Raw genomic sequence first — 25464 nt, forward strand, 5'->3', positions numbered from 1 at the left:
CGCTTGACCAGCCAAGAATTTTCCAGCATATGGCTGTGAAAAATTGCTAACTCTAAATAACTTTTAATTACTCATATTCTTATTGCCATAGCACAATTTTTATGGTTCAACTAATCGTATATTAGCCTGACACACCAGACCATACGGTACATAGCACTAGGTAAATATACTACCAACACTGCATGTTCATCTACCTTGATATTCTATTTTTTTCAGCTAGAAAATTTTGAATACAAACAAAAATGGAATGAATGACCCTATTCATATTAATATAGAACTGTGAAGGCACCACCTAAGGATTCTCTAATATCAAGATATTAGTTTTGCTTGGATTTTAATTTAAAACACCATGGCTGCAATATACCAATATATTTGTACATTTGTACCACTGGCATATAATATGCAATGGAGTTTCTGGAGCATTTGTTACATACAGCGAGGGAGGCACAATGTAGTACAATTACAAAATATGGATGGCAGGGCTGACACCCCCTGGTGTGCACAAGATTGGAATGCATAGTCTTTGGGCAATGAATCCTAAAAAAAAAAACATATTACATTATTTCCATAGTGCAAGGGAAGCACAAGGGAAATGTGCTTAGAATAGTTTGTGTTGGCAGATGGTTTGGCAAATATGTTTGTGTTTTTTTTTTTTTACTTTATGCAAAACATTCTCAAACTGCATCAGTGTGAAGCAATGAAATGAAACAGCTGAAATAGTTCCAACATGATATGTAGAATGATGTAATTTGCATCATAAAATCAATCATTATGTCTTTCATTTATTCATGAACCAATAATGAACACCGATTCATACAAAATAGGGTATGAATAATACACATCCCCTTTGCACTACTTAGACTCCTTGTTTTGAAGAGGGATTTCACATAAACTTTTTAATACTTTTTATGCAGAGGTTGTGTGACCTCAGTTGTGAGCTCTGATTGAGGTCAGATATTTTTCTCACATGAACAATGGTCCCATTTCAGAATGTCCTGCAGATTAATATCCTGAGCAGTTTTTGCAGGTCTTTATTTGTGTATCAGCTATAATAGATAGCATGGTGAATACTCTGAATCACCCAATGCGGAATTGTCACAAAATTTGCACAGCATGACCCCTTTGTCATAAAATGGACATCCAAGCAAAAATGAATCCGTTAACAAAGAGTGGCAGCAGTCTCTCAATACCGTTTGTGTGACTACAGCACATATCAACAGAATTAGTTGAAAAAATCAAATCCTGCCCAAACCATGCATTTCATTAGTCTTACATTTCATGCACACTCTAGGTGCTTTTGAATCATTTCCCCTCATTTGTCCCCCATATACTGCATACAGGCAAAACATAATTATTGAACTGCATATAAATATGACAGAAATTCATAAGCAAAAAACATACAGGACAATAGTCATAAATCACATTTTGAAAGGTCCCTTTAATTACACCAGTCGACGAGCTATGTTGTAAGTGGATTGATCCCAGAGTTTGGTAAATGCCCATCACCTAAGGAAGGGGTGTCCATTCTTATTCAAAAAGGGCCAGTGTGAGTTTAGGTTTTTGTTTAAGCCCAGCACTAAGACAGTTTATTCTAATTATCAAGGCTCTAGATTGAAGACCATGAATAGTTAATTAGCTAAATCGGGTGTCGTAATGCTGGGCCAAAACAAGAAACTGCACCCACACCGACCCTTTTAGGATATGACTGGACACCCCTAAGCTAGTAAATGGTGTGTAGTGTGAACGCATTAAAAGGGAAATAGAACCCTATATACGATACATAATTTGGTATGTTCTGCTTTACTCTCAGAATAACTGGTGTGTATTTCATGTGTCAAAATCAAATAAATCTTTCATCTATATCTGCAGAATGCAATTTGAAATGAAAATGCCATTGGGACAGAATTCTTCTTACCATTTAAGTGGATGTGTGCATTTTATGATTTGGAGAATACTATGTGATGGCACCAAATCTACTGCTCTCTAGATATTTTTGAAGTCTTGTTTTAGTTTAATCTGAACTGCAGCCTGTACTAACATTTCTGAATGCATTCTCTACAATTGGAAAAAAGGAGAGGCATTATACCTGGGTAACATCATTGTTTAGGGTGGGTTTTATATGAACACACATACTATGTTGTTTCCCTTTCAGACTGGCCTAAGAGAAGGCAAAATTAAATAACTGCTGTGAGAAGTACAAAAGGTGACAATGATTAAAACTCCAACATATGTGTGTAGGGTCCATTGGTGTCCAGTTTCAGCACTTGTCTGTTTCCGTAGGTGCCATGTTTAACAGCTACCCCAGCTTCGGTGCACTTGCTGGATGAGGACAGTTGCTTTTCACACTCGGACACAAAGCTGGTATAGAGCTGTAGCCCCTCCTCTTTCCCAATGTTGCCATGATACTGCATGCTCCGCCCTTTGGCCTTCCCTCCCAGTGTAGCCTGGGGGACGATAAGCACGTTTCCAGGTAGCTCCAGCACAGACATGTGCTTCCCCGAGTCAGCTTCACACAGCTTCACTTGCAACAGGGTGTTCACTGTGAAAATTCAGAGGTCTCATTGACATTCTGCTCAAAAAGTACATTCAACTAGTTGTTGTCCACTATTTCTTTTCTCCTGCTCTCACAAAACTACATGTAGTCCAAATTAAGAAAGCAGCCTGGGTTCAATCAACGTGATAATTGCATTATGATTTTATGCGATCAGACGAATCAAGTAACTGTAGGATCAAACCTGAAACATGTTTTTACCAGAGGCAATCAGCATTTCACACACAGAAAAGAGCATATGGTTTATTATGATGACAGATGATTGTTGGAGTGACAACAGGAATGCATAGGAATGAGTTATTTGTTAAAGTAGTTTAGATAATGTGAATTTTGAGTTGTGGTAGTATTTTCTGATGCTCTCTGGCTTAGCAGAGATTATGCTTCTCGTAGCACATTGCAAAACAATGACTGGGTTAGACGACCATATCAGAAATGAACTTTGGTTTGCACGTGGTCTCAATCACAGCTATGAATCCTGGTTTACATACAAATAGCTAATGTATTTTGTGTGAAGATGACAAAATTGTTATGATCCCACCACAATATCTTGACAATAGCTATAACTGATGTCTAATTCAGTTGAGATGATCACTAAACTGCTGACTGACAGCCACAGTGGAATTAACCAACAGAAGGGCGCTTTACACAAATGTGCTGTGACAAATACCGTTTCAGCTGGAAACTGAAAAACAGCTTCAGGATATGTGACATACCTATTTTTTCGATAATATCTTCCGTGGCCCCCTTGAAAAAACAGATGTAAATCACCATTCCCCTTTGAATCTATGGGGGGGAAATTGTAAAGGAAGTCATTTTGCAGGTGTTTAAAATACGAGTTGTGGTGGATTTAACATTCGAAATACCAAAGAAACATAATCTGAAATGTAGCGAAAAGTAGAATACCTCCACCCATTCAGCCTGGGACTCTCCCTCCGGTGGTTTAACCTGAAGTCTGGCGTGGAGACATTGCTGTAGTACAGTTCTTGCAAGAACAGGAGAAACCTTTCCGTCGGTCATTTTTACCGCACCTGTACAATAAACAAAAGACCTTCCAATAAATTAACCGCTTAACGAAAGTAAAACTTAGGCTACATTACAACACCGGCTGCCCCATGTTACAGAATTCAATAAATTCTAGTTACCTTCACTTCCGCTTACTTCAGGATAGAGGACGGTGTTATAAGGAAGACGTCATCAGAAATCGCCAGTATTCATTGTGTTAAACTGTTTAATTTAACAACATTGTCTTGTTGTTTATTGGAGTAGAAACCTGTTATGATACTACGTGTCCAATTGATTTCCACTGCGTTGATTTAAAAAATCTAACATCCCAACACGTTATCCTTTCGATAATAACACAACTGCTGTATAGAAAAATGGCACTTACTACCTATTGTCGGTTGATACATGTGCACAAGTTCATTTTTGGTAACAGCGCAAATATATTGTCCCGCGTCGGTCTCGGAGATAATGGCATGACCGTGTTAGCATGTCCTAAACATTCTGCACGTTTCAAGGTAAGTTGACGTTTTAAAATCTAGCACTGAAATGAAAAACCAAATAACGAAGCTTTGGGCTACTGACCTAAGTTATTTAATAGATTGACAGATGGCCAACTAACGCAGTTAAGTGACTTTGAACAAATGATCCACAGCTAGTTCAGTAATTTAGCTTTTTAACCATAGTTTACTGGCCTGTTGTCAAAGTAGGTAGTTAGCCTGTTAACAAGGTTTTACTTTGCCATCTAGCAAGTAAAATCAGACTGGCTAACAGGGAAGAGTAGTCACTTCAAACCAGCTAAGTTAGCTAAACAAAAAATGAAAAGCTATTTCATTAGCGGTAGTCAAATCAGCCACCAGGCATCTCAGATGCATCATCTATCTCTTCTGTCTCGTTGGATAACTGTCGGGGTAATATGATCTAAGAAGCAAACTAGTTAAGTCAGTAGTGTGTACCATAGACATATATACATGTATGTCTATGGTGTGTACTATATGCAGTAACACGTGTAGGCTTGCTTATATGTAATGTCATAATGCATGAACGCCGTCGTCTTGGTTGATGGTTGCAAAGCGCTTTGTTGCTCAGTCGTCAGAGGCTGTTGACAGAAAGGAGAAGCAGAGACAACACATGGCAAGAGGTCTGCCCAAACAGAAACCTGTAGCAGGAGTCAAGCAAGTCATCGTGGTTGCTTCAGGGAAGGGCGGTGTGGGGAAGTCGACCACTGCAGGTACCTTTTTTTCATACACATTTGCCACTAATCAAATGCGTGAACCTCTTGGAGCACATTCAGTTTAACTTTGATATCCAAGAGTTACATTGCACACAGTCGTGCAATGTGACAACGGAACTTGTCATTTCATATTTGATATTTACCTGTAAAGTGAGTTAAATGAGGGTTTTCAATATCAATTCTGTATGCTGTTTTTTGTCATTTGTTTCCATTTGCATTCTCATTGAACTCTTTGTATTCTGAGTGATTCCCACACTTTCCACAGTTATAATCAGGTTGTTTTAACCTTTGTCTATAATTGGAGAAGCCTCTTTCTGAAGGAATCATTTGTGACTTGCCACACTACAGAAAGTAAACGAATAATGTGAGTTGTGTTAGTTGCTCTGGATAAGAGTGCTAAATGCCAGAAAAGAAAGCCTTAGTTGATCTGGCTGATTCATAGTTCAGGGATGTGAGTATGGGACATGTATTCTTTATTGCATGCCTAGAAGCTTCTGACATAGTGTGGTCCTAACAGAGTACATCTTTCAGTATATGTTAAAAGTGTATACTTAAACAGTTTATACCTGCATTGAAATTCTTAGGTACAATTTAAAGTGTATATTTTCTTTGAAACATAAGCCATTTCACAAGAACACATTTTTCCGAAGAAATTGTTTCATTTATACGTTATAACAGTGGCACTGAATGTGCTTATTCTTATTTTCATAATGCACATTTAAAACTAGATGATTGGTTTCAGTACTTTTGTTTTACCTCCAACAGACAGAATATCAGGCATTGCATATAAAAATCAGCCAGGCTTGCAAATTATACTCCTCAGTAAAAATTAATTGATTAATTGTTGCTTTCATTTATGGCTGTCTGAGACTCTCCAAACATAAACATCCAGCAGCTGAATTAGAATTTTCATTACCCATTAGCCTTGGGTTTCTACCAGGGTCATTAATTCCAGCTCAATGGCAGGGTAGATGCTAGTGGTTCCCTTCTCCTTTCTCTGTTACCTTGGAGGAGAATGAATGAATTAATGAATGAATGAATGAATGAATGAATGAAAATAAATGTGGTTAAATTCGTTGTTATGAGGATATTTAACTCTGTTCTATTTGCTCTTTTCAGTTAACTTGGCTCTGGGGATTTCTGCGAACGATCAGGTCATTTGCTATCATATTTTATTTCTGACATGTCTCAAGACATTTTGCGAAGGGGCCTAAATTAAGTGCTTAGCCGAGCGGGACACAGCACTGCTCACCGTGCAAAGTGTGATAGATTAATATTCAGACAATTTCCTCTGGGAGTCAATCCCCTCATTTTAGCTTTGTCGGGGAATGACTGTTTTAAACTGATATATATATATATATTATATATATATATTATTATTATTATTTTTACTATTGATGACACATTTAATTTATAGATTGAGACTTGAAATTATGATAAGGGCTCCAATAGCTTTGGTGCTTAATTCTCGGTCTTTCTCTTCGGTAGACAAAATCGGTGGGACTTCTGGATGCTGACGTTTTTGGACCCTCTATTCCTAAGCTGATGAACTTGAAAGGGAACCCCGAGTTGACAGAGAGTAGGTTTAATCTCTAGGCCTTTGATTGGATGTCTCACAGTCACTCATGCTAAAGATTATGTTTTCTTTAATAAGAGTCTTTTTGTCACTGCTTCTGAGGTCTTGAGCTGAGACTTTCTGCCACCCTGTCACTTTCTCTCGTTTTCTTTCGCTCTCTTCTTCCTTCTCAAACATTATGAAGTTGGAATGTCTAGCATGTGTTTTTATTCAGAATGACTGCAGCTACAACGACTGCAATACATTCCTATTGTGAGTCATTCGAGAGCAAAATTCACTTGCATCTGCTCAAACTCCTGTGCTCTTGTGTATTTGATTATTTAAAATAATTTTGTAGCTCACGTTGCCGTTTCACAGATATTGAATGTGCTGCAGTGTAATTATATTTTACAATTCAAACATCAAGAGTTGTCAATCTGTTGATTAGAGAAAATCAGAAGTTTTTGGATTTTAGTGAGTTTTTTCTGTTTGCTTGAAACCTTGCTGTTGATGACAATTATGGTCTTCCTCTTTTGTAGAAAACTTAATGAGGCCGCTGATGAATTTTGGGATACCATGGTGAGTATATTGTGTTTTCGGTTTGCTGGGATGAGTCTGATGGGCTGGTTAGTGATAATGGAGAGTCCTGATTGGTGCTCTGTCCCTGCTGTGTCCAGCATGTCAATGGGCTTCCTGGTGGAGGAGACAGCTCCTATCGTTTGGCGAGGTCTGATGGTGATGTCTGCCATTGAGAAGCTGCTGAGACAGGTTGGTATATTTGATTATTAATGTCTGAAGATGGGCATCTTTCACATTCACGTGGCTGATGGGCAATTTTGTTTAGCATTTTAAAATAATTTAGCACTGAAAATTCATCAGCATTGTCTTTTTGTTGTGTATGTGTATTCTTTATACAACTATAATGGGCAAGAATATATGGTGGCTGCTGTATTGGCATAAGCAAAAGTTGTTCAAAAGCAAACCTTAATATTGTGCCAGCCATTTGTAAGCATATCAGATGTTGGAATAACCCAGATGCAATGCTCAAAAACTGCAGAATGACACCATTTCAATCAACAAGATTGATTTTCAGCTCCATCAAAACATGAATATTCACAGAAGGCACAATTAATTAATGCCATGTAATCATTTCTTTATCAGCAATTAAATGAGCTAGTAAAATAAGTGTTACAAATCTTGAGTTTTTTCTGTGTGAGTGGAATTGTTCATTTACAGTGTTACAGTGTCAATGTTAAAATATACCCTTCATTCTTTTAAACTACTGAGCTTGAAGAGCAACTCATAAAAAAACAAACAAGTATTATGCCTTTGTTGACTGATGTTATATTAAGAAAGCTTGCCTGTAATTTATCAGTACATTTTGTTTACACATACTTGTTTGTTCAGCTAATTGGAAAACATTGCCTCGGATGGATGCGAGTTTTATCAGTGGTTTGCATTGTGATAGCAATAATTATCCATTTTGGTTTCATTATGAAATCTGACCTCCACATACCGCGTTCCCTGTGGTGTAATTTCGTCCGTGTAGGTGGACTGGGGTCACCTGGACTACCTGGTGGTGGACATGCCGCCCGGTACCGGAGACGTCCAGCTGACCATTACACAGAACATCCCTGTCGCAGGTGAGCAGCCCGGCCCGGAATGATGAGTCATTCGCTCGGCTTAACATCAGCCCCTTGGGTGCCAGGATGAGCCACGAACCCAGACCGTGCCAGTGCCGACCGTGTCCGGTAGATCCACAGGGCGATGGGCAATCAGCAATTGATTCGCTCTGGGTATGGGAGGATTCAGTTGAATAGCGGTCCGCGGTTCATTACTCTCCAGCATCCCCCGCTGGCCAAAGCCGCATATGGAAGGTCTTCCTCCAGCTGCACTCTATGCGAGGTTAGCTGTAGTCTGCGGTGTGAAAAGAAGCAGCTGGCAACACCCCGTTTCGTGTTTGCGCTCTCGCAAATCGGCAGTGGGGTTTGGTTTCTACGTGAACGCAGCTGCAGTTGCTGATAATTGAACGTTCCAAATTAGGGTGGGAATTGTGGGAAGCGACATGCACAGCCTCACTTTGGGCGCCAAATTTATAACTAAAAAATAATCAGCACCTTGACATTTACTTGACAGATTAGGGAGGTTTGAGAGCTGCAGGATTACAGTGTAGACGCTTCAAGGGCTCTGATATGCTCGGCTACCGTTGAGTCATAGACACAGAGCCGACGTTTACCCGACATATTATTTGTGTACATTTTATCTGCAGAAGTACACTTGAGTAAAAAGAAGGAAAAAGAAAAAAAAATTTCACTTGTTTGAATGGGATTTGAATTGGATTTCCTGGGCCACTAGCACTCTTATTAAAATGTATCTGGGGCAGGGTTTTGGTTAGCATTTGGGAAACAGACCTGCTGGGAAAACCAGGTTTCGGTTGCAGGTGGTGTTGGTAGACCAACAGGGGGCAGTGTTCTCCCTGCATGAAGTAAAATACATGCCCCGGTGCAGTGAGGGAGGCTGCAGTGTAGTCACAGCAATGCTACAGATAATATGCAGCACAGCAGACTCAAAGAAAAGGTCTTTCTTTTTTTCCCCCAAAAACTGACAAAGCATATTGGAGTTATACCGAGCAATAAGGTTAAATGTTAAATCTTGCTTCAATAGCCGGTTTCGTTGAAATGCTGTGCTTAATCACAAGGTCACAAGCGTAGGAATGGTTAAGACTGCTGGGATTTGATTATTATTGATGTCTGGTGTAGTGTGACAGGGGTGTGGGGGTGTAAAAGCACTTGGCACGCAGAGAAGAATGAGGAAACATAAAACAGAACTTTCCATTTCAGGCCCTGAATTAGATCTCCTTTGTTGCGTTGGAGCAGCCTATAATTTAAGTGCACTGAAAGAACCGCATGCTTGTCGCTCGCATTCACTGTTTAAAAATCCTTGTTAACAAATTTCCATTCAAATTGAGTCAGACTCAGATGTCCTTACAAAGGCCTGGCTGCATGCCTTCAGTTCTGATTAAAATTGACCATGGCATGAATTAAGGGTTTTGAAAACATAAGAGATTTTGGAAGAGGCGAGCCTCCTTCAATAGAGACTCGGTTCGTTTAAAAGTATTATGAGGAGGCTTTAAATGTGTAACACCAGAAATCACTGTAATTTACCAGTCATTGAAACAGCGTTTTGCTACAGTAGTTGCTAGGACTCATAATACAATGGCACTGTTGGCAAACACGTTACCTTAATGCAAGCAGCATAGGCAAGGAATGCGTTTATCATAGTGAGAACAAATATAATCCTAATAATAATGCCTCTGATGTAACTATTGGTGTACATACACGACAACACTTCTATACAAATTCACAGGTCTGCATTTTTTCATGTATACACTTAATAATCAGGCTTCGGCTTCAACGTATGTGACATCATCTATAAAGTAAAAAAATAAGACCCATCATTGAGGCAGAATGAAACCCTTTCCAAATCGTTAGCAGTTACCGTGTCTGTCCAGAAGAGGGCAGAACGGCAGAGTAGCCACTCCCCCCGTCCTGCAGTCTCCAGGAAGTGGCAAAGCGCCATCCAGGACAGAATGACATTCAAACATGCAAATACGTCTGGCCGGGAACCAGCAGACGACAGCGGCCGCCCCCCCCCCCCCCCCCCCCAGCGCGGGCATGTAAAGGTCCGCCCCGACTGCGCCCCTCCTGTCTCAGCACAAAAAACCTGCCGTCTTCCCGGCAGCGACCGGAGGCTTGGCCGCCGAGCCAAAAAAAAAGGTGCCTTTCACACACTGGAAGAGTTTTAATAACTCTCTTCTTTGTTTGTGCGCTTGAATCGGCCTGTAAAACAGGACAGATATCCTGGAGTTCCTCCGTACGTGAATAGAATTCTGGGATGCATTCTGTGTTCGGGCCTTATAGGGCCCAGCCTGTCATTTTTGAGGGGTACCAAACCCTGGCAGAAGACTCAACCCAGTTCCTGAAAGTTTTTGTTACGTCCTTCCCTCCCCATGGGTGTTCATGTCTGAGACCAGCCTGCTGCACCCTGTGGGAACAGTGTTAAAGCTCTCATTGCATTACATTTAGGCATTTAGCAGGCACTCTAATGCAGAGAGTCTTACATCAATGACTTTCCCCCCCTTTTTTTCATATAAGCCACAGCTGGATATTTTGCTGAAGCAATTGAGCTAAAGTTCCTTGCTCATGGGTACTTCAGTTTCAAGCCCCATTCTCTAACCATTATGCTACGCTGCCGACCTAAATATGGAGCTTGAGCTCGTTTTAACAGTGTGTTGGGGTGGCAATATTCATTTAGCAGTTATTGAAGAAATTGAAATTGAGGAAATGTAAAATTTTCTACTCTACAGCGAAGACTGTATTGATCTCCCCACATGAGGTCATCAATAGAGTATCAATAGAATGTATGAGAGTGTCAGCTCCCAAAGGCCCGTTCAGTCACTTCAGTGCTGCTCAGTCTGCAAAACTTCATTGGAAACAGTGTGATGTCTTCATCACCTAAGCATGTCGGGCATATTAGGCATGTACAGTGTACACATGCAGTAGCTGTGCCCAGTGTGTAAGTGAGTCTCTTACGTTCTCACAGAATTCACAGTGCTCCATTATTCGGTTGTAGTTATCTGGCTTATGGAAATGATACTTTTGAAGCAGTTATGTGCACATCAGTGTTGGCGCAAGGGCTTATACAGTATGTTGGCTTGCTTTATAGCCCGTGTCTTCTTTTAGCGCGTTATTGATGTTGTCCTAATGAGCGGTAATTTCATGTACGCTTTATTGCTGGCAAAAACATATTGTCCTCTGTCCGTGTGAATAAACGAAGTAAAAAAAAAAAAATTACATTTTTATTTTATTTGATTTTTTTTACTTTTCAAAATTTTTATTTTAGCACTTGTGCTGAACATGTCCAATTCCCATCATAATTTGGAATATGCAGTTATCTCCAACAGCAACCGCATTTGTGTGTGATTCGGGCAACACATCTGCAGTACACTTCCAAAATGTGGTGCTGCCAGCTGCTTCTTTTCATACCACAGACTACAACAAAGCTTGTACAGAGCGGAGTCGGAGGAAGACCTTTCATATGCGGTTTTGACATGTCCACGGGCACCCAATAAACCAGCAGGGGGTGCTGGAGAGCGATGAAACCCTAACCGACTGAGCCTCCCAATAGTGCATGGGGTTCAGTGGAGCTACCAGCCACTGCGGTACGGTTCAAATTCAGTCCGTGGCTAATCCTTGCACCATAGCATGGTGCCTTAATGAGCCATCCAACAGCCCCATGAAGAACTTTCTAGCCTGTGTGATTCTTATGAGAGATGTTCTTTTGGCTCTGTTTGCTTCAGTTATTGGAGCCGGTTATTATGGGTTGACAATTCAAATAACTGTGTTTGTTAATTAAATTTAGTTCATGTGCAAGTTCATGTATCAAGTCTATTAATAATGTTTTGTGTAAATAACTACACAATGGCTGACATGATCCATACTCATATCAGTTAATGTGCTGTTTGCTTTGCTATGTCCAATATATTTTAAATATTTCCATGCATAGCTTTAATTGTTTATTCCATCAAGACAATTGCGCTGTATTTTAATAGCAGTGTTTATGTTTTCAGAACATCAGTGAAAGCAGGTTTACCTAGCTAATTAGCTTCATGAACTGCTGTGTAAGTTGGTTTTGGCAGCCTGAGGGATTTGTTAGGGCAGTGTTACTTTTGCTGGGCTCATCGCTTGTTTCTGGAGGAGGCTTATTTTTTATGTTTTTGGGCATAGCGCCAGTGTTGCTGTAAGAAGTGCTAGCACAATATTACTGTTAGAATTTAAGCTGGCATTATATGGTCCTCTATTTTCTCATAAAATTCAGGGACTCCCTTCTCTTCATGTGAGGCATTTTATAAAGGCAATCAGTCTAATAACTCGCATGTTAAGTTACTTGTTAAGTTTAGTTTAAGTGTTAAGTTTTTTTGGCCGCATGGTTTTTTTCAGTTTTCGTCATTTTTCATTTTAACATTTTTAATTCGTTTTAAGTGTTGTTTTTTGTTTTATGTTTTATGTTGTTCACTGTGTAGTTCCCAAATTCAAAAGGGTCTTTCTGAAAATACAAGTTCTGTCTTTGCACCTACATGTTGATGCATCCTGTCTAAATATGAATTATTAATGCTGAGAATGTTTTCCCTTATCAAGGTGACCTAGAATATTTCTACCTCAGAAAACCCTTTCCGTTTGATATTTGTTTTCCCTCATTAATTCTGTGACTAATTAAATGAAATTGGATGAAATGTTTTTAATCTCGTGCTTTGAAGATTCGAAGATTGAAGATTTTAAGGACTAAATGTCTGTTTTTCTTTTTATCTGACCTCACTTCCAACGAGAACCTTTTCAGTTCGAGTCAAATATAGCACCGCCTAGTGGTACAACTAATTAATCCTACTATACAGTCCTCAGGGCTCTGTAACTGTGTTTCTGAAGGAGGCTGCTGGGGTCAAAGAGGGCAATCAACAAGTTAATTGGTTTTCTAATTTGCTGAATTGTGCCCCTCTGGTGGATGAGTCCATTAACATCTGGAGCTTCCCACTGGTCCAAGCACAGTGACCCAATTATCGGGACACAGCCCAAAGAGTCCAGACTTCTCAGGTTTAAGGGCCACATCAAAGACTATTAGCTTTGGCAGCAGATTTAATACAGGCTCTCTGAAACTAGGCACTGTGGCTATGGGCTGGCACTATGTTACTGTGTGGGGCCGGTGGTGTTCCAAAGCCATGATGGAGTCCCATTATCTCTTTTTGTAGACCCCACTACATCTTTAGAGTCAGCCTTTTCTTGTGCAGTCTTAACCTTGAATGTATTGTTTTTTTGGGGGGGAGAACGAGTAGGCTTGCATTGAATGATGCTGATTATATGCTGATTCTATGCAGATTTGGCCTTCGGTACAGCTTTGGAGAGAAAATGGCTGCTTTCTCATGTGAACGATAGATGATGTGTGAAAAAGATTTGGCTGAGCAAGTGAGCACCGAAAATACTTTCTGGCTTCAGAGTTTTCAGCAGGATAAACATGCTCATGTCTGTGTCATAAACTCAGGCTGTAGGCCAACCTAGCGTCATGTCAGGTTGGTCAGCATGCGTCAGCCTGGGTATGTTTGCTCCCCTGAGATACAGCTAGGTGACCAACACCATGGACAGGTCAGTGAAAATGTGGCTATAGATCGGGGAGGGCACCTTGTCTCTTGAATGTAAGTTCGTACGCAGACAGGCTTTGTGGCCACCCCGTGTCTCCTGTCGTTGATTGCGGCCTTTGATGTTTCCTCAGTTTCATTTGATTTATTTTCTCTCCTCGAGCGTGCGCTAGTGAACACGCTTCAGTCTCTGGCTGAGAAAGTATGGGCTGGCAGTGCGGTCCTGCTGGCTCCCAGCTGGCAGCTGCAGCTCCGCGGTCCTCTAACGTCCACAGGAAGTGCTCCTCACCTCACCTGCTGAGGCTAACCCCCGCCTCGCGGTCGTGTTTTCTAGGGGCGGTGATCGTGTCCACACCTCAGGACATCGCTCTGCTGGACGCGCGGAGGGGGGCAGAGATGTTCCGCAAGGTCAACGTGCCGGTAAGCACTCCCAGCTCCTGCATTTTTAAAAATAATAATTAGAAATATTCAGAGTAAACATAAAGGGGGTGACACTGATGGCACTTGTAGTTGGATGAATCTGCTGCAGTGGGTTCATTTATAATGCAGAGCCAGGCAGGGAGGATTTCAATCTGTCGCGATGACGATGGCTTGCCGTGCAGCAGCGACCCCTACTGGTCGACCGGACACTCGCAGTTACGCCTGTTACGGCATTTTCCTCCAGGTCTGTACGAGCCCAACTTGTGGAAAATAAGCTTTGATGACATCACGTGCTCTGGAGGAGGGCATATACTTAAGTCATCAGTCATCCCAAATTGACAACGGAGGTTTCAGTGAGCATTGCAGCATGAGCACAGTTGGACACTCCAGATTTGGAGGGGAAAAAAGGTCCAGAAGCATTAAAAAATAATAACACTAAATTAGCGACAAACTTATTTTCTTCTACAGTCCCGGGGCAGCTATAACCGTAAAACACTTCACAAGAAAAAGACCATAAGAAAAACCGCATACTAAGTAGAGAAAATGGCAATAAATTACATTGAATAAACAGTTATGGTAATAGCAGCGAAATGAATCTGTTGAGATAAGAATGGTGGTTACGCATTAAAAAGCCATCGAAAAGATGCCGAACTGTTAGCGCGCTTACATCAATGTTGACAAGTTTGTTATTGTATTTTAATACATATTTCGAGGACTTCGAGAATTTTCTGCAGCTAGGTAATTGCCCAGTGATAATTTCCCAGCCTGTTGACAGCTCTTGACCACTTGTTTAAAAACATGGCTCAAGTAAGTACGCCATATTATTTTAGCAAGCATAGCCGTAGTGTTGAGTAGTGTTGAGTAGCGTGCCGCTCAGTACCATAGATGCAGTCTCTTCGGTATACTGATGCCTCTTTTGGGAAATGGCTTTTTTTTTTTTAAATACGACGACGCGCGCACGTACGCACATACCCACACGAACGCGCGGGCACGTGTGGGCACAAGTCCAGCAGAGGAGCGACTGTGAGAGACTGTTGTTTGGGGACGACGCCGGCGCTGCCAGTCCGTGCCAGAGACGGGCGCGAACAAACGACGGGCGCTCCGAGGAGAAGCGCGGCCCGCCGGTCCCGCTGGAGGCCGAGCGGCACCCGACGCCCGCGCACCTGCAGACGCACTGTTGCCGGGACGCTAGGGGCGAGGACAATCGGAGGCCGCGGCTGTGGCAGGTCCGCTCGGCCGTCGGAATAAATGAGTCCCCAGAGAGGTTAAGTTTGTCTTTTCCTGGGATATTCGTGTTTACGAGATAGAGCTTACACCAGTTCATATTCCTCTTAACAGATAAAGGGCTTATGTGTGTATGGATCACTGTATCACAAAGAAAAACAAACTTTGTTTTGCAATTACTTTTATCCAGGGCATCTGCTGAGCAAATGGGTTGCCTGAATCTGTACATATAATCTGTTTATCCAGCTGGATGTTTCCTGAACTAATTCAGGCTAAAAGTCTTGCTCAGCAGTTTAGACATGGCTTTTTTTTCCCAAACTCCCTGGCTTTCAACCTCAATGAAAGGGCAACATATTGAGAGGGTTGCCCTTCATCTGTACAAGCAGAGCATGTTCATAGTTGGCAGGACCCTCGAGAAAGCATGTTCATAGGGGGCAGGACCCTCGAGAAAGCATGTTCATAGGGGGCAGGACCCTTGAGAAAGCATGTTCATAGTTGGCAGGACCCTCGGGAAAGCATGTTCATAGTTGGCAGGACCCTTGAGAGTCACCACTGATGCAGAATATAATTTTCTATACTGTTTTTGCTTGATCATTGCTGTGTACATATATTGAAGTAAATTATCACGGTTCAGTGGGGTTGTGGTGAGGGCAGGTCTGCTGGGTGAAATAATATTTACCACCAGTTCATAGTCCATTGCCCCCCACCCAGGGTCCAGGACAACATACCCGGTTGTCCTTCCTGACAGCGGCCCTAGGTGAGAGCTGGCCTCCGCTGTCACCCCCCTGTCTCCCAGTAAGAGCAGGACATCCCCGATGGTGTGATGCTGAAGTTCCTCCTCCAGGAGCAGTATGCCTCTCTTGGATGTATTCGATTGGCTGCGTCACACAGGACTATGGCATTCGGACTGGAAGCAGTAAAGCACCACGCTGCCCTGGCCGATTTAAGCAAGCCCATGCCTCCCCGCAGTCAACCTGTCTGTTTGTTTTACGACCGGCACGCGGCCAAATGGTACAACCGCTCTCGTCCCAGCGGTGCCGCTAATCCTAATTTACTGCGTGTTCCACGCATCGCAATCATTGGATCAAGCTAGGAGAGGGCTAAGCGAACTGCCCTCTCTACTGTTTAGGGTTGCCCACTCCTTCCAACATGGAATAATTAGCTTGTGTTTTCCGGGTTTGTGTAGTTCTTACTTTGCATAGTACCACGCGTAGTACAAAACTACTCTTCCCAGGGTTCTATTCAGCGGCTTCCCAGCTAATACAAAGTGTTTTCACAATGTTACTGGAAGGTTTTTGTCAATGTTATAACATTGCTACTACGTGGCAGCAACGTTGTGTGAACGTTTTGTGTTAGTCGGGTTATTCCTCAGTTCATTGCACATTAGCAACTCCTTAGCACACTGGGCAGCTGCAGTCACCCTCTCCCAGGTTTGTGACTATAGCCGTACAGCTAAACTGGTTTGCTGCAGGAGTGTAAGGAAGCTGTGGCTGGTCTCAGGCTTCAGAGGATGCTGCAGTGGAGCAGACTTTTAAATGAAATCTCTCCCCCCTTCCGCAGGCTTTGCTAAATACTTCCCAGTGTTCCCCTCGCCTCTTGTTTGTCTAGCTACCTGACATTTAGTTAATTTATTCGCTAACGCAGGGCCTACCCGCCTGTCAGTCCCCAGATCAGCAAGGGATAAAAAGTGGTGCAGACCCCGAAACAATCTGGTTAAATGCCTCCCGAGGAGATCTGTATGCATGCAGGCACGCACGGAGCATTGCTGTGCGCTCCGAGCACTCGATCCAGCGAACCGACGTTTTGCTGACGTCTGTACCGGCTGCTGCCAAAGCAATTTAGGAGAGCTCCGAACCGCCAGCTTTCAGTTTAACAAGGCTAAGCGCAAGGTCTACAAATTCGAAACTCCAGAGTTACATTTCTATTTTGTAAAGTGCTCGTGTTTTCAAAATATTGTATTTAATATGTCGACAGGAGAGCATTAGGGGTTCTTGTTTTACTGCTGAAAGAGCGATTGTTCAGATGGTGGTGTCACCTAGTGTGGCTGAAGTCTTTCAGAGAGTACAGGTCTTTCCAAGGCTCATTATCAGGGCCCTGTTTTTAGTGCTACTGGCACAATGAAAATGGAGATTTTGCTCGTGTTTCTTTGCTCCTGGTTGGATCTCGTTTAACTCTTCTGTTGTTGTCCGAACATAAAAAGCCAAATGGGCCCATGCACCCCTGTGTACGTGTTTCTATCTTGGGCAGCACCATTCAGCTTGTCCTACAAAATAGTGCATTTTTGCATTACATACAACAATATTGCAATCATCCCCTGCAAATGAACATGAAAAATGGTAGTTTTACACAACTTTAGAAAGACATTTCTTTTCCAGGAAATGGGTTTGATTATTCACCTCATCAAAACTTTCTGAGTGTTTTGTAAATTACTTTGGGCACCCATGCTGAAAGTACCTACATTTTGGAATGGTTTGAATCTTCATTTGCATCTGGCTCAACACAGAACTTTCATTTGTAAGTGTGAATGCCTGATCTAAAAATACACTTGTATCCATATGGGATGAACACCCAATTGAGCTGTAATTCCTCAACAGGGCACCTATTGGTTTGTTTTTTACTGGAGTTAATTCAGAACTCTTGTAAAACTGTAATTCTCGTGTGAGGCGGGAATTGGCTTTCTAATCTATTCCGTTTAGTCACTTGCCTGGACCAAAACCAGGGTATTGTTCTGGGCAGTGATTACCAGGTGTCCTGTTAATGGCTTTGGACACGGAAGATAATAATGTGGCGACGCCTCCAACGATCCCAAGCTTGACGATCGTCGATAGGTCATTGATTTCAAACGGGCTGTCGCTGGGCAACAAGGTCGTGATTAAAGAGGCGAGACGCTGACAGCAGAACAGCAGGCGCAGTGGACGTCTAGCGTTGAGAGGACAAGCGTGCCGCGCGGTGTGACGGGTTGGGGAGGTCACGCATCAGCTCCCGTCTCCCCTGATGGGGCGGGGGTGCAGGGCCCATGGGAAGCCTCTAGAGCCTCTAGTCTATGGGCTGTTGAAATCAGGTTGAGACACAGGAGACTAGTCTTGTCCCCTGTCACGTGATTGAGACTAGTTTTGTCCCTTGTCACGTGATTGAGGCAACCTGCGTGTGTTTGTTTGTATTATGGAAATATGATGTTTACATTGAATGGCCCAGGATAAGCGGATATAGATGATGGATGGATTGAATGGATACACATGTGTACAGATGTGTTAGTATATTCATATTTCATGCAATTCACTGAAGGGCTGTAATGTAATGGCTTACTGGTTAGAGATGTAATTTGACATCAGTATCCGGAGTTGCCATACTCTCTCAGACTCCTCCTCTGTTCTTAATCAGCACATTCTGATTGGGCTGCAGCCTCAGCTGGGTGGTCTCCCATATTTCTCAGCGTGACTCGCCTGTCTCTGCATGTGACTGCATCTTCAGCCCAGCCATTTATATTAATGTATCTTTATAACGTCAACTCCAGCCTTTGCACCAGAACCAGGCCAGTCTCATGTATCTAATTGTCCCTATAAAGCACCTATTGGCTGTCAGAGTTACATCACTTTCCATCTACAGAGTAACTGTGGCTTTTAACTGGTCTCATCCCTGACAGCGGAAGTGTTTTGTAGCATAGTGCCTTGGCCTCTGTCAGCTTGCCAGATTCTGAACCATAACTCAACTGTTCCTGTTAATGGTAGGAGTGTTACATGAATGACATCCCAACCTAATGCTCATCTCACTTTCTTTTAAGGGCTTATAGATGAACTGCCGGGGCCGAGAACCAACATAGTTTATTGATATGAAGTGGTGGGGGGTAGACTTTAGGTTTATAGGATGAGATGATTAAAAAGCTGTTGGTAATTGTGCAGTTATATAATTGAACATTACTAAAGCAAATGTACTCTGGTCTGAGGATGATAAGCTACTAAGCAATTGGTTTAGTTGTCTGATAAGTAGTTATTGATGTGCATCAAATGGATGTGTGGTTATTCTGTCTCCTTTGCTGAGGCTGTGAGACGAAAGAGCATAGCCCTGAAAGCTAGCACTTACTGGACATGCCGTCTGGGAGCTAATTTGAGTTCATCTTAACTACAGTTCACGGAAGCCATTAGAGGAAGAAAAGGATCCAGCTGGCCTCGGTATCTCAGTGTTTGTCCTGGTGGATTCCCCTCTGGTCTCTTGGGCTGCAGAACAATGTCTTGTCTGGTTCAATCTCAGGCCAGTTCCTCTTTTATAGGGTCACAATTCAAATGACCACACAGCGATGGACTAACTGCCGTTTTGACAGTGAGTCACTTGGTAACCATCTTTGGTCGTTGTCACCACAAAGCTCAATGCTTTGTTTACTGGAAGTCTGAAGTCACGGCCAGTAAGACTGGAGACTTGTAGACACACGCTATTTGCATTCAGAAACGTGTCCCTGTGTGGGACTCGTGTTTCGCTGAGCAGCAGATGCTAGGCTCCGTTCATAAAGGATGAAGAAGAAGGCGGGCTATGAGTCACGCCGATCGAATCGAGCGGATATACACTGAGCGTGACACACACGTTCGTGTTGCCAAAACACAGTCACAAATTCTTGTTTGCATTGCAAATCTGTTATTACAAATTCAGTTCTCAGGTCATAGTTGTCAGTTAAAAATACATCTATAAAACAAATTTGACCTTGGTTAATTGCATGAAGCCACAATGAATTGTAAAATAGAGCCTGTTAAATAATTAAGATTATGAATGAAAGAATAAAATGTATACTTTGCTGATGTGCAACACTCTGTTCTTCAGGTTGTGAAAGGTTACTATATAATTTGGTGCCAGCGCAGCGCACGTTGGCAGGGCTGTCTGGCAATTGTCGAATGTCCCTGTTGCACAAAGAGCCCTGAATGAGTCACTCGCTGAAGCAGTATTATCTGTCTGCGTGACGTCACGGCCACAGAATTATAGATCTAGAACGGCAAAGAGAATAGAATGAGAAGAGATTCAGCTCCCCTAGAATGGCAGTCGCGCTGCAAGCCTCCATCGATCTCACTACTCCGCCCGGTGTTTTTAAACCGCACAGTTCAACAGCTTGTTTTACTGCACCCAGCGCACTTCTGCACTGTAATCGAATTCTCACAAAGAATATAGGGATTGATGGAGGCTCCCTTATATGGGCAGTGATGGAAGTGGCCATTAAAAATGAATGGGGCTTCCAGTAAGACCGCGGTCTTGTTCAATCTGTGTCTTTGACAACGGGCACCCATACGTTGTGAAAGCGCCGTAAATTGGAGGCTGTCCAACATGGCCGCGGGGTTTCTAGCGGACGCTCGGCTGTGCGCAGCGGCGGAAATGACCGGTCCTGCCGTGTGTCGCCACAGGTCCTGGGGCTGGTCCAAAACATGAGCGTGTTCCAGTGCCCAAACTGCCAGCACCAGACCCACATTTTTGGGGAGGACGGGGCGAGGGAATTGGCCCGCACCCTGGGAGTGGACGTCCTGGGTAAGTCCCTGTCGACAAGAGGGAAGCAAGAAAACTCGTGTGGCGGGGGGTCCTGCACGCCCTGCTGGTTTTTGGTGTAACTCCACATGTAACCCATTAATCCAAGCAGTATATTACACAGCTCACCTCAGCTGGTATCCTGGGTCTAAACCAGTCACTCATTTTAATGTGAGATGAGAACGCAGCAGACCCTGTTTAAAGGCAAGGTTTGCCTGGTAGGTTTCTGTTTTCATCAGCTACCATGGTGAAGTAGCTAATTAGCTATGCACAGCAGCACCGGTTCATTCACAGGTTTGATCACAGTAAGAAGTTTCAGATAGGCAAAGAAGAACAGCCGTCTTCAGCCGTCATTGATGAACTTATCAATAATTTTAACAAAATGTAAGGTCGCATGAACGATCGGGCTAGTTAGATGTTTAAGAGCAGAAGTTAGCATGAAATCCAGAAATGAATTGGCCCTCCATGCCCACTGCTGACATACACAGGTTCTGCAGATTCGCCCCAGTGATCGCTGTTTACCAAGACTAACATCTAGTGCAGCTGATTGGCACAGCAGCTGCCCATTCGTGCTAAAAATAGAACTGTACTTTGCACCTGCTGTCTAGTGTTTAATCCCAAATACAGATTAAGACCCGTAAAACCCGTCAAGGGGTTTTGCTGAAAAACTGAAGATGTGTGTTTTCTCTGAGGGCACTGAGCTGAAATGAAAAATAGAGTCCTAGGTGGACATGTTGGTTTTTATGTAAACGTGATGACCTTTTTCGTTGATGAGAGGATTACCAAGACTTGGGTTCCTCGGCACTGCAGGCTTCCTGGTGGAGCGTCTGTGGAGGGGCCCGTCCTGTAACGCATGCCTTCTCTCTGCTAGGGGACGTCCCGCTGCACCTGAACATTCGGGAGATGTCAGACAGGGGCCAGCCCGTGGTGGTGTCCTCGCCGGACAGTCCGGAGGTAAATTCTGCACCCCGTTCACTGGCCCGTTCCCCCACTTCTGCCTTGGGTGAAGGAATTGTGTCCCACACACCCTGTACTCACAAATGCTTTCCTTTAGATGCAGAAATCACGGAGCTAGCACAAATCTGCAGTCTCTGCCACATACACACACACACACACACACACACGCACACACACACACTCACACGGTCTCCCTGTTGGTCTCACGTAATATGCACTCGCTCAAACTCATTCCGTCAGCTATACCTCAGACTGAACACTCCCTCTGCCAGAGTCACTCACACTCACACAATCTCATACGGGCTCTGTTAACGCATTGAATTTGTCTCTCGCACTCACTCACTCACTCAAACGTGTATTTCCTAGATAAACTTTGGCTCACCAGGAGACAGACATCCACATATCCACCGTCTATATACACACACACACACACACACACACACTACACATAGAGAAATCCTTCGCTGTGAATGCACTGAATCAGTTTTCCCATGAGAACACCTTGGGAGTCACCAAGGTCAGGCTGAAGAGCCTGCATTCATTGGTACAGCCTTATTTCAGCTGCATTCAAGGGCAGAGGGTGGGTCAGCATTATGCAAATAAAGGCCATATCTGTGCTCGCGCACTCTAGTTATTGATTCGCTTCATTTTTGAGTTGACAGTCTGGAAAATGAACAAGCTCTACAGGAAAAAAAAAAGCGCACCCTCCACACCTTTTCCATGCAGCTAATGAAGCAAGAATGCCATGCTGCAACTTAGCAAAGTGTTATCTGCGGGGAAAATGAGATTTGCTCCCCCCCCCCCCCCCCCACTCCTCACTCTCCACCACCAGCCCCCAACCACGAATGAAAACAGAAAGGGGGGGCGGAGAAAAGCCCCACTCCAAACACTAAGCGCTGGTCTCCTGCCGGCCGTTCACCGCAAATTACCCGCCATTCGGGGCGCTTGGAGCTTCTCCTGCCAACCATTAGCCAGTAATGGCCGGCTTGCGCGCTCAGCTCCGAGCACGCGGAGCTCGGGGTCAGACGCATCCCGGCAGTTGACCCGCGCGGCGGTCGCCATAGCACCGCTTTTCATGCTTTTCATGAGGGCCTCAGAGCCCTCAGCTGCCAACGCGTTTCAAACGGACGCCCCATGCCAAAGCTCGCAGATGAGCTGCCTCTGTCAGTATTTAGTTTGTACGTTACTGTTTCACAACACCTCTGGGTTACTGGGTACCTTGTTAAAGGCATTCGGGATCTGTAATATTATTCTCCCTGATTATTTATGTATTTGCCTAGCGGCCTTCCTTACCCAGGGTGAGCTACATAGCTCCCGTGCTACATATTAGCTATTTATACGCTGGACATTAGCTGCAAATTTCGCATTCGGCGCTTAGCTCAAGGGTGCAATGGTAGTACCCCATCTGGGAAGCAAACCTACAGGTCTAGTTCAGCCCCTGCGCTGTACCTCCTCCGAAGGCCTCCCCCTGCCAGCTTGTACGGACAGGACCACGTGACCGTCACGGCGGTGTAAATAACGCTCGGGTGACCCTGGGTGACCACGTGACTCTGGCCAGACGCCTATACGCGCGCCCATCCTCTGTCCAGTCGGAATTTAAAGACTGCACCGTCAGCAGCTTGCACAGCCCACTTACCTCAGTGTCTTTCTGTGAACATTAGTCAAGCACCCCACCACAAATAAAGTGCAGACTGTAAGCAAGAGCCACCACGGAGCAGGAGAGCCCGGGCTGAATCACCGTGGAAATGGGAGTGTGAACGCGAGTCCTTCACTTTTCCCATCGCGCAGTGAAGAGCTGTCATTGCAGCTCAGAAAGGGGTTTTTAAGAAGAGCGTTTGCCGGCTAATTCCCGACCCTTGCCGACGCTAAATGAATCCTCGGCGTAATTCAGAACTGAATACCTTCTCAAGTAGCGTCGAATCCGTGGCGTCGAGTGCTGTTTTTGAGGGGACCCTTAATTTTTTTCTTTCAAAATCTGCATAGTAATCATTCACAAGTGGCAAAGAGGACACCAACAGATGCAGAACAGGACATTATACCTCCGAATTTGAAAAGCGGTGAATTAGAAAACGACTTCCTGCCTCGTTAATGTTGAGGTGGCCACAGATGTGAGTACAGCACCACAGATCCCGTATTAAAGTTTAAGAGGGCGGAGCCTCGGCGCGTGCTGTTTCTCTTAAAGGGCAAGCTCACTCCTTTTTGTCAGTGTGCATTTGATGGCACTGATGATCCATAAAGGTTTATTATTAAATACGCCAAGTAATGCTCTATACTTTTCTAAAGGTTTTGACATTCCTGTTTGTTCTAGAATGGAGGTTTTCTGATCTAGGGGCCCCCACCCAGGCACAAAGGCATCATAAGTTAAAAAGGGTTATATTTAAAATTTAAAAAAAGGTTTTACGTTTTGAAATATATTTTCAAATCTGTATATAGTCATTGCACATCAAGTCTTTCCAGGGACCCCTAACATTACCTTCAAGGACCTCCACCTGTTAAAAACTCAGGATCTAGAACACAGTTTGGGTTCTTGTTTTGTAGGAGTCACTGTGACCGAAATGAATTTTAGAATGAAAGGAGAGCAGAGATGTTTTTATTTACTGGGATTGCACGCGTGCGCGTGTGTGTTTTTCCAGGCTGAAGCCTACAGAAAGGTGGCCTCTGCGGTGGTCCAGCGCCTGGCGGCCCTCTCTGACTGACAGCAGGTGGCACGGGCGGAGCCAGCGGGGCGGGAGGCGCCTGTCCCGCTCGCAACCGGCGAACGCCGCACCGTCCGTCACTCGCACCGCGTGGAAAAAGCGCAGCGTCAGTGAGGTCCACTACAGGTCCTCCAGCTAAAGTATGACTACCCCTGCCATCTATGATTCATCCAACGAATGCACTGAAAGGATCCCAAGCACCTCCCCCGACTGGCACGGTTTACTACACTGAATCACAGTATTGACATTATTGCATTGTGTGTGTCATATTATCTCGCACTTGAAATAACGGCCTTCTTCAGAACATTTAAGCGTATCTTGTTCGCACGAGCTGCTGCTGCCGCTGTGGACGTTATCGGCCGCGTAAAGCTCCCGGGGTCATCTGCTGCGAGGGCACGCGTCGGGTTTCGACGGCGGGTTTCCTGCGCTTGCCGACGGACTGGCGCGGAGGTCACGGATCGCGCCGCGTCTGCCACCGGCAGCGGTTCGCCGGGCGGGGGATTGCCTGAGGGGATGAAACCGAACGGGTCCCTCGGCCTTAGAGGCGCTGGGCCGCGGGTCTGAGAAGATTATGCACGGTCGGTCCGGCTTTGTGAGCCGGCTTCGGGCCCGGCTGGTGGAAAATTTACGTCTTCTGCCCCTGCCCTGCTCGCCCCAGAGGACAGCCCCGCCCCGCCCCGATCCCCTCGCTGCAGAAGAACCAGCACCCTCTCTGTCGCTCGCCTACGTTCCAGGGTCACCCTGAAACGAACAAAAAAAAAAAAACGACACTGTGAACAGGATGAGCAGGAATAAAGAGGCGTGCTTTGAAGATGATGATGATGTCATGAGTGGTTTTTTTTTCCTTTCTTTCCCGCACCAGAGGCAGCTTTTGTGCATGCGAGAGAGAGTGAGCCTGTCTCGGTTCTCTGACACACAGAATTTCACTCGTTGTCTGGAAACAGAGCGGCCCCTCTGACACACCACGTCGTGACTGAATTACCTCACCCAGAGATGTCCAGAAAATGGCCTCAAACACTCTGTCTGAATCTGTTCCAAGTCGTTCCTTTGAAGACATTTGTGCTTTTTGTTTGTGTGCCCTGTGAAGATGCTCACTGGTGTGTCTGTCCGTCTATGAGGGAGACTGAGAGAGAGAAAGAGACA

General features: G+C 44.2%; 2 protein-coding genes across 3 annotated transcripts; one reads left to right on the forward strand and one right to left on the reverse strand.

The window, feature by feature from the left end:
• Nucleotides 1–762: 762 nt before the first annotated feature.
• Nucleotides 763–4683, reverse strand: LOC118209452 (D-aminoacyl-tRNA deacylase 2-like). 2 transcript variants are annotated; one of them, XM_035384769.1, is made up of 4 exons: nucleotides 4574–4683; nucleotides 3455–3579; nucleotides 3265–3334; nucleotides 763–2539 (listed from the first exon to the last, which is right to left on the reverse strand). In XM_035384769.1, the coding sequence occupies exons 1-4, from the start codon at nucleotides 4590–4592 to the stop codon at nucleotides 2214–2216; spliced, it is 540 nt and encodes a 179-aa protein (XP_035240660.1). In that variant the 5' UTR covers nucleotides 4593–4683; the 3' UTR covers nucleotides 763–2213. The 2 variants fall into 2 exon arrangements, with proteins under 2 accessions (XP_035240660.1, XP_035240669.1); XM_035384778.1 differs by lacking the exon at nucleotides 4574–4683 and adding an exon at nucleotides 3694–3811.
• Nucleotides 3897–25137, forward strand: nubpl (nucleotide binding protein-like). Its single transcript, XM_035384757.1, has 11 exons — nucleotides 3897–4068; nucleotides 4640–4781; nucleotides 5904–5938; nucleotides 6273–6363; nucleotides 6879–6918; nucleotides 7017–7107; nucleotides 7889–7982; nucleotides 13860–13945; nucleotides 20551–20671; nucleotides 21540–21622; nucleotides 24259–25137. The coding sequence occupies exons 1-11, from the start codon at nucleotides 3928–3930 to the stop codon at nucleotides 24319–24321; spliced, it is 987 nt and encodes a 328-aa protein (XP_035240648.1). The 5' UTR covers nucleotides 3897–3927; the 3' UTR covers nucleotides 24322–25137.
• The last annotated feature ends 327 nt before the right edge of the window (nucleotides 25138–25464 follow it).

This window comes from Anguilla anguilla, chromosome 1, assembly GCF_013347855.1.
Source record: "Anguilla anguilla isolate fAngAng1 chromosome 1, fAngAng1.pri, whole genome shotgun sequence".
In the NCBI taxonomy this organism is placed as follows: Eukaryota; Metazoa; Chordata; class Actinopteri; order Anguilliformes; family Anguillidae; genus Anguilla; species Anguilla anguilla.